Source organism: Ictalurus furcatus, chromosome 14 (genome assembly GCF_023375685.1).
Source record: "Ictalurus furcatus strain D&B chromosome 14, Billie_1.0, whole genome shotgun sequence".
NCBI classification, from domain to species: Eukaryota; Metazoa; Chordata; class Actinopteri; order Siluriformes; family Ictaluridae; genus Ictalurus; species Ictalurus furcatus.
In genome coordinates, this window is record NC_071268.1 from 11,372,763 (window position 1) to 11,385,040 (window position 12,278).

The 12,278-nt window shown below is 39.3% G+C and overlaps 1 protein-coding gene across 1 annotated transcript; it reads right to left on the reverse strand.

The window, feature by feature from the left end:
• Positions 1-823: 823 nt before the first annotated feature.
• LOC128617867 (short transient receptor potential channel 7-like) lies at positions 824-1,821 on the reverse strand. Its single transcript, XM_053641063.1, has one exon. It carries the CDS (start codon positions 1,658-1,660, stop codon positions 830-832), a length of 831 nt encoding a protein of 276 aa, XP_053497038.1. The 5' UTR covers positions 1,661-1,821; the 3' UTR covers positions 824-829.
• Positions 1,822-12,278: the final 10,457 nt, after the last annotated feature.

Genomic DNA, 12,278 nt, shown 5'->3' on the forward strand with positions numbered 1-12,278 from the left:
TTTGGCAGAGTTGTTATTAAAAGTGCTCCTTTGCCAACACTGACTCAATGTTCAGGGAGGGCCAACATGGCTACACAAAATAGATGCTGGGGCAACTGATTTAGCACATGGGTTAGATCAGGGGTGTCTAATCCAGAAAGGGCCGGTGTGGGTGCAGGTTTTCATTCCAACAAAGCAGAAACCACACCTTTAGTCTAATGAAAGCCAAGATCAACTGATTAAACAGCTGGAATGAGGTTTAGCTCCTGCTTGATTGGAATGAAAACCTGCACCTACTCTGGCCCTTTGCAGATAAGATTGGACATTCCTGGGTTAGATGTAGCTGGCTGGATTTACTAAGCCAGGAATATTGTAAATGTCATGGTTACTCTCAGCTAATCTTTGCATTAGCTACTTGGCTCTTGTTAACATTTTTCCCAGATAGCTAACTAGCTATTTTGTATTAGAATGTCCATAAAAGCCTTGTGTTGTAGGGGCAGCTGTGGATCAGGTGGTAGAGCAGGTTGTGTATATAGTAATATAGCTAACAGCTTTACTGTTGTGTGAAAGTAACTGATGTGTTTTATGAAAACAAATGAGTAATACAACAAGGCAGGCTAAGTACGAAAATTTTTCACACTCGGCCTAATAGCTTGAGTTTTCTACATCATGTCTGCTGTAAGAGATAATACAAAAGAGCAGATACAATACTTCAATTCATGTTTATTAATTTTTTTAGCTATAGAATTAGTGGCTTTTTTTTGCTTTTGCTTGTTTCAGTAAAAAGCTAACTGACTGACAAACCTTGGAAGCAGATTACTTTCACACATCACGTAGGCTGCAATCAAGTTCAACTGAAGTAATTTAGAGCAGAAAATGACAAGTTTACCCTAATTAGTAGACCAAAAAGAGCTGAATAAGCTCTTACCTTAAACTCTGTCTCGATGTTAGCGAGTCGTGCCAGTTCATTGCTGAGCTCCAGAGCTGTAAGTACAGGGTCTTCACTTGAAAGTGCCAGGTAGGCAGCGCTAGCAAGCCCTTTATATGCATTCATACGTGATCGTGAGTGGCTAAAAGAGTCACGCTTCTGTTTCTCTGTGCACTCGTTGCACTTGCAGAAGTAGTCATGAGGCCGCTCTATCCTGGCACCCTTCATCAACAGGATGTGCACGATCTCATACTCTTGGCAGTGCGAGGCCAAAATCACCGGAGTTATGTCCTGTGAAAAACGTGTTCCATCCTCATCATACGCATAAAAGTCATCATCTCTAAGTTCCTGTTCCAGGGGACTTAATGTTAGTCTCAGGCCTCCTGCAAATGCTGGATGCGCCAAGATAGCTTCAACAATTCGCACATAGCCTTTGCTGATCGCCAACAACAGAGCGTCTCCCACTCTCGCAAGCCCCTTCTTCTTCAGGAGCAGCTCTGTGACTTCCAAGTGCTCATTGGCTACAGCTAGCTGCAATGCGTTTTGGCCCATGTAGTCCACACAGTTAAAGTTGAGCGTTTTGCAGTCTTCGAGCATCTTGCGGACGACAGGGATGTTTCCGTATTCAGCAGCATCAAGGAAACGCTCCTCCTCAGTAGTGAGACTGGTGCCACGCTCATTAAACATGTAAGCCGGGCCTCGGATGGCCTGTCGACGCCCTTTTTCCCTCAGTGTGGTGTGCCTGCGATGCATAATGGCTGGTCTGAAAGAGAAATAAAGAAATAATAAATATGTGAATGGGTGCCAGGCAGAGAGGAACAGAAAAACAAAAGAAAAGGAAATATAGAAAATGACTGCATGTCGTCCCCCCCATTTTAATCTATTGGTGCTAATCTTGAGCAGGTACCAAAATCTGTACAATTGAACCATTTGCCACTGGATTAAAAACCCCAAACAATTCCAGCATTCTGGTGTCAAGATTTTGGGTATTTAGTTTGGTATCGAAGTTTCACCAGTTAACTTGGTTTCATCAGTACTTGTGGAACGAGACTTTTTTTTTTTTTTTTTTTTTTTTTTTTTTTTTTTTAAACTTCAGTCATTTCAGTGTTCAGATCTGGACTCTATATATTCAAAAATCTTTGACTGAACTGTAAATCCTAACACTCTCACACCCACATCGCACTGACCTCTGGCTTGATTAGTGGACTTATTATTGTCATGGGGGCACAGAGGCTTAGTCTTAGTGGTTAGCACGTTTGGCACGTGCGGAGTTCGATTCCCACTTATGCCCTGTGTGTGCGGAGTTTGCATGTTCTTCCTGTGCTTCGAGGGTTTACTCTGGGTACTCTGGTTTCCTCCCCAGTCCAAATACATGCATTGTAGGATGATTGGCATCTCTAAATTGTCCATAGTGTGTGAATGGGTATGTGAGTGTGTGTGAGATTGTGCCCTGCAATGGGTTGGCACCCCGTCCAGGATGTCCCCCACCTTGTGCCCCGAGTCCCCTGGGATAGACTCCAGGATCCCAGAGGATCCTCCAGGATTAGCAGTACAGAAAATGGATGGATTGTCACAGATGGGGAAGCACAGATAAATCATTTGGCATTTTTGCTCAATATAGTGATCTAGTAAGTATGTTTAGTATGGTGTTGGGCCATCATGAGCCACTCAAACAGTTTAGTGCATACTACAAGATTCTACAAGTCTCTGGAGGGGTACTGGAGGGATGAATACAGTTCTTCCAAATGATATTCCCTCGACTGGTGTTTTGATGATGGTGGTAGAGAGTGCTGTCTAACACATCACTGCAAAATCTCCCATAGATGTTCAGTTGGGTTGAGATGTTAACTGAAGCAAATGTGTCTAGCATATGATTTATAATGATTATCAAACCAAATCACAGATCAAAAATTCAGATCGAAAACTGATCCAAGCTTTTAAACCAGTATCAATCCCTATAGCGGAGATCTCTCATTAGGAGTGAGAAATGCATACAGACCTAAATCCTACACAGCTGCACCTAAGTTTGGTGGGATTTTTAGGATTGTGAATTTGTGTGTTTGTGCTTTTAAGAGAGTTTTAGGTGACCTTCTCAGGCCAGTCCAGTTCTCCCCCTGATTATGCACCCTTCTGTCTGAATCCTCAGGGGGTAACCAGGAACACCGGAAAATCTATTCAGTCAATACAGGTTTCACTCACTCACACTCACACTCTCTCTCTCTCTCTCTCTCTCTCTCTCTCTCTCTCGCTCTCTCTCCCTCTCCCTCTCTCTCTCTCTCTCTCTCTCTCACATTCACTTTAGAACACACAAGCACACTCATAGTGTGCCTGTCAATAAACCTTATACAGTCAGGTACAAGTGTTTCTGCCTTGAAAATTACACTTCCACATCCACGAAAGTGCAATCTATTTCATAAAAAAATGCCCTCCAGCTACAAAAGAAACTATGTAAAGAGAGAAACTGAAGTGGAATTGTGTCAAGGTTTTAAACAAATCTTATTGGTTTAAAAGCATGAAACACATTGTTAAATTGCTATAGAGGACCATTATAGTGTTCAACAACTTCACAATTTTATATTACGTTATGAATTATGCTGATTATATTTCTGATAGACACACAAAGGAACATGCACAGACTATATCATAATCATATTGGTTCTTTACATGGAAATAAATCTGTGACCAACACAATCAGCTGAATATTTGTATTAGGGATGTGGTGGAATATGAATATATTATTAACACTTACAAATAGAAGTGTAGGAAGTGTACTATTAATTTTTTTTTTATTTCAATATTTATCATGTTGAATTTAATTTGAATTCAGGCTCCACTAGCCTGACCCAAACACTGCCTTACTGAGATCCAAAAAAGAAAACCATATTCCTAACTTTGTTTTGTACAATATAGCCCACGAAGACCATGCACTGTGCACAGGGCACCATATCTGTGCTCGGGTCTCCAAAAATAATCACTCACTCGCACTAATTGCTTTGTCCTGATTAGTGTTGTGGTGGATCCGGAGACACTGGGTATGAGGCAGGAATACATCCTGAATGGGACACCACTCCATCACAGGGCACCACGCACAGACATACACACACACTGAAGTGAAACAATCAAGATGTGATTGAAGTGTAGACTTTCGGCTTTAATTCAAGGGGTCTAACCGTTTTGGAATCATAGCCATTTTTACAGTTCTTCCATTTTCACAGGCTCAAAAGTAATTGGACAAACAAACTATTATAAATATAAGGATTATTTTTCATACTTGAATGCAAATCCTTTGCAGTCGATGACTGCCTGAAATCTGGTACCCATGGACATCACCAAATGCTGAATTTCCTAACTTGAGATGCTTTGCCAGGCCTTTACTGCAGCTGCCTTCAGTTGTTTCTTGTTTGTGAGTATTTCTGCCTTCAGTTTTGTCTTCAGTAAGTGAAAAGCATGCTCAATTGGGTTGAGGTCAGGTGACTGACTCGTCCATTTAAGAAAACTGTGTCTTGTCCAAATACTTATGGACCTGACTGTAAAGCATTGAACAGATAAACATAGTGGCATTGTGTTACACACCTAATTTGTATTCAAGAAGGCTAAAGGAAGACCATGACATATGGGTCTAGGATACAGAGATGCCCTTAAAACACCAGGACTGGATAGAAAAATACTTGCAAGAGGAAATAAGATCCATAGATCAAAAGATGAATCGGGTCCTCTTCAATAATGTGTGTCATGGATTCACGTTACTAATAGGAATTGATTTAACTGTCTCAGGACAATTAACAGCCAAGCAACAAAATCTTGGCCTGTCAGCGCTCTGAATTGATTAGCATTTCTCTCACAGATTTAGTCTGATTTGCTCCATGGACATGTTTAGTTTTATCCCCATGGAGACAATTCTTCATCAAGCTTTCAAACAGTGATCACGGGGAAATTGAGCCTGACACATTGCTGGCACTCTGTTTGCACACGGGATGTGGGGATTTGATGGGATTTTAATACAATTTTAGACTTGTAGGATTTTGCTAAAGTAGCACTTTAGATTTTATAGATTTGGTCTGCTGATTGTTTTGATGACTTAGTCTTTTGTCTAAAAAAAAAAAAAAAAAAAAAAAAAGAACAAAAATCAAGCAATCATGAAGATCTGATAACTGCTTGCCACATGGCTTAGCTGAGGTTTTATCTCTGCCAGTGAAGCACCTCAGAGGCACCTGTATCTACAATCCATCTCTCTGTTCAACCAAGTAGAAGAAAGAAAAGGGATGAAAAGAGGGAAGCTCATAGAGAGTAAGGGCCATAGATAATACATGATGGATGATCACAGAAATCAGAGAGATCAAACACATGGGAGACAGAGTGGAAATGGAACCCATTCAGGAAGCGCCAGTTCCTGAGGGACATGAAAGGGTGTGGGACCGTAAAGTAAAGGCGAGTGAATGTGTAAAGCTCCATGAGTGATCTTGTGTGTGTGTGTGTGTGTGTGTGTGTGTGTGTGTGTGTGTGTGTGTATACCTGTGGATGTGGATGTAACTTATTAAAGTTGTATTCTCAGTTATGGGTGGAATCAGTAAATTTAATGGATGTTGAAGCTGAAGTTTGCTGTTTCCTACAGTGTTTCCCTCAAAGTTACAGCCCTCAAATACCAAGATTAGATCCCTTGATTGTTAATGCAAGATAGTTTAGGTTTTTATTAGGATTTTCTCTCCATTTGCTCCTTAAATATTTTTGGCCAATTCTCACCCATCCTCATCATATGACAGCTACCAACTTTGGACTGTAAAGCCTAACAAGTGCTTCCTCCAAAAGCCGCCCAACCACAGATTTTCAAATTGTTGCTCATGCTACATCACAGGGCAGCGTAACACACTCGGAGGAAAGCACTGTCCACCCTCTTATGCATATGTGAGCTCACAGACACCCGCGATTGGTTAATGATTGATGGGAAAAAGAATAAGTCATACCTCCCACCAGACCTGGATTAAGACCACACAGGGCTCTGAGGCTATGTTAACAGCAAGCAACAGCCCTACTAATCCATCTTGGTAGTAGAGGTCAACAGATGGTGGATTTTACCGATACCGATAACTAAGTTATTAAGTTATTATTACCAATTAAGCAACCGATACTGAATGAAAACATAACACTCAATGTGAAATAAACAATACTGACTGTACCATGAAAATGTACTGTACTTTTTTTAATGAAATAAATATAGAAATATTAATATATATTATCTATTAATAAATATTAAAATAAAAAGACACGCATCCGAACCTAAAAGTAACACTCCAGTTAACAAATAAAAATAGGGACGTCCAAAATGAATCAAAAACACTTCAAATAAAACAACAAAATTTGTCAGTGATGGTTTTTTCCGGTTGCGTCCATTGTGGGAGTGGTTGAGAAGGGTCTGCTGTCATTATACATTACACAGTCATCATTACAATTCCAGATTTAACCGCCCTTCAGTTAGATAATTTAAAAATAATTTAGATATCATGTTCTGCTGTTCCTGTTTTATTTGAATTTATTTGGGCTAAAATTGGTTGACAATAGCTTGTGCACTAAATGATTTAAACAACTAATGTGTGCCATCACAGCTCCTACTGCTGTAGGGCATCCACCCAAAATTGAGTGTTTCACTTCGCAACAGAACTGTACAGGTCAGCTCACACTGTGATTTTATTTAGTTTCCGTTAGCCAGAACTAAGAGGCCCAAACCTGTTCCAACATGACAGTGCCCCTGTGCGAGCACCATAAAGACATGCGAGCCAGAGTGAGCTGTGCTCCAGGCCTTTTTGCCAACATCATTGTCTGTGACTGTTGTGACTGAATGAGCAAATCCCCACAGCCATACACCAAAATCTAGTGGAAAGCCTTCCCAGAAGAGTGGAGATTAATATAACAACAACAACAACAACGAGAATCAACACCATAATAATGCCCATGGATTTGGAATGGGATGTTCAACATGCAAATATGATTGTGATGGTCAGCAGTGTACATTAAACATTAGGAGCATTTTCTGATGCCACAATTTTGTTCCAGGCAACATTTCGGTCTCTTTTTCCAGGGAATATTTGTGATTGGGATGGCATGTAATGTAGTTTATTTTGTAATTTTATTACATCCCAGGTCAGACACCAGGTTGGAAGAATCTGTTTTGCAGATGGTGTTATGAGCCAGTCAGCGTTGATAGCGCGTCATATTTTAGCACTTACATGGTGAGTCACACAACAACTCTGGTCATTGGCTGAAATCTGTTTTTTTTTTCTTCTTCTTGTTACAGATTATATGGTGCACGAATGTGAGAACACCAAAAAGTGCACAAAAAAAGCTTAAAATTGCTGACCGCACCATTGAAGCTACAGTATATAATATACCTCAGTGTAGTAGGGATACATACTCATCATCCACTTTATTAGGAACTCCTGTACACCTGCAGATTCATGCAGTTATCTAATCAGCAATCATGTGACAGCAGTGCAATGCATAAATGTCATGCAGATACAGGTCAAGAGCTTCAGTTAACGCTCACGTTAAACATCGGAATGGGGGAAAAGTGTGATCTCTGTGACTTTGATCGTGGCATTGTTGTTGGTGCAAGATGGGCTGGTTTGAGTATTTCATAAACTGCTGATCTCCTGGGAATTTCACACACTCTAGAGTTTATCCAGAATGGTGTGGAAAACACCTTGTTTATAAGAGAGGTCAGAGGAAAATGTCCAGATTAGTTCAAGCTGCCAGTAAGGATATCATACCTCAAATAATCACTCTTTACATCTGTGGTGAATGGAGCATCTCAGCATGCACAAAACACCAAACCATATCAGGTTCCGCTCCTATCAGCCAAGAACAAGAATCTGAGTCTGTCATGGGCACAGACTCCTCCAAACTGGACAGTTGAAGACTGGAAAAAAAAACCAGGTGATTTTTTCCCCCCTAACTGTCCAGTGGAAACTGTGGTCTTCTGCAGTTTTTTCGCATGTAGCTCAAGGTTTGATGTGTTCAGAGATTACACATTTTCTTCATTCTGATGTTTGATGTGAACATTAACCAGAGCTCTTGACCTTTGTCTTCATGATTTCTTTTGCATTGTGCTCCTGCCACATGATTGGTTGATTAGATAACTGCATGAATTTGCAGGTGTTCTTAATAAAGTGGACAGTGAGTGCATTTTCAGAGAGGAAAGCCTGAAATGAGGGATGAGCTCAACTGTCATACGAAGCTATAGAAATGCTCATCCAGTTGGATGGACACATCGTGCACACAAACAAACAAAGAAGAGTAATAACTATGCCTACTCCACGCTATCCTTGTTGACCTCACGTCTACAGCTCCCTTGCCGTCTCTCGCTCAGACAGCGAATGTACGGAAATGGGATTTTCTGGGTTGGTCATCACAGGACAAAGCACCATCTGGAAATACAATCGAGCGATGGAAGGACAGTGAAAGAGATAGTGAGAGAGGGGAGGGGGCGGAAGTAGACAGTGTACTAGGTGAGAGCTTTGCAGTTTCTGTCATTCTGACACTGAAAGGCTACACCTCACACTGAGCCTTTATACCTTATAGCAAAGAAATGCATCCAGATATGATATCTCCATCTTTTTGTCATTCAGGTCATTCTGACACACAACATTTACTCTACATCACCCTATGGCTGAGTCTTTACACTTCATGCACCAAAGCAAAATAACGTTCACTCCAACAAATATGTTGCTCTCATTCACTTTTATTATCAAATTCATCACTTGCATCACTTTTATTACAAATACATTGCTTCAGTATTTCCCTCTGGATCTTTCCTGCATACACTCTCTGGGTTTTTAATATTACTCTGACTATAAATGCTGTGGTCTATTCAGAAAATTCAGCTCTATTTAAAATCTTAAATACCCGTTCTGCACTTGTGAATTTTCAAATCTGTCTAATTTACACGAACCCATTAGAGGATGTATTAGTATCCAAGTGTCTTAATAAATCCAATCAAAGCTGCAGGATAACACCCTAAAAATCTACTGGATCTACTTAATGATTAAGACAACCATTTGCATACATCTTTTTAAATAAGTCCGAGTTACGTATTATAAAGTAAATGTTGTGAATCAATTATAGGCAGACGAACACATCTAGGCTATGTACGGCCAACAGGACTTTCTTCAACATTAGAAATCTAAATTAAATGATACCAGCTTCACTTTCCTTTCAAGGAGTTATAAATATTAAGGTATCTTCTGGATCTGGAAAGTCATTTCACATAATGACTTTTAAGCAAGATTTTAACAACACGAGCATGCTGTTTGCACCACAAATATAAGCCCGAATTAAAATACCAGAAAGACTGATACAACAATGTTCCTGAATAAAAGCCTGTACAATTCTCAGGAGGAACTGTGTGAACATAAAACAGTACATTACCAGGGAAGATGCCTTGATACTTTTTGATACGGCTGATTTAAAATGTTAGTAATGTGAAATGACCACAGCCAAGATGACAAACGGAAGAAATGTCTGGAAATGGTGTAATGCATCATCTATGAGTGAATATGCAGAAGGCCAAGAATACAGCGTAAGTGGAGAATAACAAATAAGTGTTTTAAAATGTCGATTTAATCGAAGTCAACGGTAGGTTCCTGGATAATAGGCAAGCCAAATATGTTAAATCCAGGTAAAATACTATTTACAGGCTGCAAGTGTGAAAAAGTCTAAACTTGAAGATGTGCTGTTAATATTCTGGGTTTTAAGTGTAAAAGAGGTTACAGATTCCCAATGGAAGTTTGGGTGGGGGGGATTGGGGGGGGGGGCAGGTCTTAGTGAATTCCTCCCAGAATCATGTATCCTCCCATTAGCTGTGTCAAGTTCACAATTGATTGTGAATTGATGTCAAGTTCACCGTGTCCGCTCACGTTAAGATAGGAAAAGTACCTTAAAATGCTTTTTGCACGTATCGAACATGACTTCGCAGTTCTTAAATTGGTACACGAGTGCATGCAGCTTAAACGAATCCTGCTAAAAAAAAAACATTTTTCATTACATAGTTGATTCCAGTATGAGAAGTTAAGATGGGTAGCAAATGTCTCACTCATAGGTCTGACTTCATGGTGGAAGCCCTTAAGGCTCAAGTGGAAAAAAAGGTTCATATTTCAAATGATTACTTGCTTTATTGAGCACAACAAAAATAGCTTTTACAGCATAACTTCAAACTTTCAAACAATCTCCCTACCTCATTAACTGTGGTGGTAGAGTTAACGTGCTGTATCCACTGTAATTTTATACACTGTGCCCTTCAGAGGCTCAAACGAACTCAGCATTAAACCCCACTGATACCCCTTATCTGTTTTACATGCAAAGACTATGATTAAGGATTGTATACTGTGACAAGTGATCAGATTTATGCAAGTATTCCCCAATGTTAATTTCAAAACATATGAATTCAGCTGGATATGTTTGTTTCAGCTTTGCAGTGTGATCAGTGAGCTGCCAATAACAACAGTAAAGTAGTTACTAAATGAACTTTATACACTCTCAAACATAGCATTAATCATATGGAGAAGTCCTTGTGGTGTTTTAATTTGAGGCCGTTCAGCACGAGGCCAGCTGGATCATTAGGCATGAAGAATAATTCATTACTGCAAGCAGACTGAGAGACTGGGAGAAATTCGGGACACAGATCACAATTAAGGGTCTCGGTCTTATCAGTGGCGATGAGGATCTGTATGACTCGCCCCCGTCTATGTGAAGACCTCAACTGAACAGAAGAGCGGTACAGAAAAGTGCTCACTTAACACATATGTGACTGAGAGGCACATCTGTAATCGAGGTTGTGTAAGTAAGGAATAAAATATTTTTTCTAAATAAATAAATAATGTGCTGTTATAGAAAAATAATCAATGGCGTGATGCAAGCTGAGTTATTCTTACACCCCTGAAGCTAAGTAAAACAGATTTTCCCAAAACAGCATGTCCCAAAGTGTTTATACTACAGTGATCTGTCAATGGTTACAATTTTTAATGTATTAATGAATGACATTTCATACATGTTAACCATTTATAGTTAAATTTACTTTTGTGAAACATGTGCAAGACAAGTCAGTTCCTGTTATCACTTATGTTATAAGTGAAAGTGATGAAAGTGAGGGAAGGAGGTGGATAATATGCTGTATGGCAAGAGACAACTTGTTCTTAAGCTATCAAGCCACTGAGTGTAATTGCTATGAGTTGGTAATGACTTAAAACTTTTTCCCTGTAAATCATACAGATTGTTTGAAAATTTTATTGAACTATTTCATTATTGAGTAGTTGGTCAGTGTCACAAACTAAGTCACTTCACTACAAGTAGCAAAGCTATTTTTGATAAATATTGCTTTATTTTCTTAACAGAATAATATATGTTGTTTTGCACAAACACAGCAAGCATAATGAATTTAGCATCTGATTGTTTCACCAGGCATGGCAACCAATGGATGTAGTTATTGTTAATACAATGTGTGGCACCAGTAAAAAAAATAATGAATCCAAAAAGCAATGGGTTATTGAAATAACTGTGCCCTAGTGAACATACATACAAACATGCACAATGGCTTGGAGCTATGACAATATATCATTAAGGTCAAACTGATGCCATCAGATCAATCATGCCGCAGTATGGTTTTCTAGTAATATATCATCAGTATGTTTATAACACTGACTGATTCTTTTGCTATTCACAGCGCTGAGGATGTTATCATCTGTGTTTTGTTCTAGTTGTTTCATTTTTCCTAATTGTTAAATGATTTGTAAATGTTTTTTTTTTAAAAAGGTAATTGTAATAATATTTCAATGTGGCACTACTGTAATACTGGCACTTTGGCAGCAAACCTAAGTGGGATACGTACAGTGGAAAGAAAAAGCATGTGAACCTTTTGGAATTTCATGGTTTTCTGCATAAATTTGTTATAAAATGTGATCTGATCTTCATCTAAGTCAAGGGTATTGACAAATATAATGTGCCTAAAATAATAACACAAAAAAAATTCTGATCTTTCATGTCTGTATTGAGAACAACCAAAAAAACCTCATAGTGCTTGTGGAAAAAGTATGTGAATCTCAGTGAGTTAATGACCTGAAAAAGGTAATTGGAGTCAGGTTTTAGCACACCTGGAGTCTCGTTAAGAAAATGAGTTTGGAGGTGTGGACTACAGCTACTTTGACTGATAAAAACCCCTCACACTTTTGGAGTTTGCTCTGCACAAGAAGCACATGCTTATGTGAGCCATGGCTCGCCAAAAAGAGCTTTCAGAGGATCTACGATCAAGAATTGTTGATTTACATAAAGCCGGCAAGGGTTACAAAGTGATTTTAAAGACTTTAGAAACAGTTAGGCAAACATTTTA

What these genes read in the sequence shown, in the direction of transcription:
- LOC128617867 (XM_053641063.1), bottom strand. Translation starts at nt 1,660, where the DNA reads ATGCATCGCAGGCACACCACACTGAGGGAAAAAGGGCGTCGACAGGCC.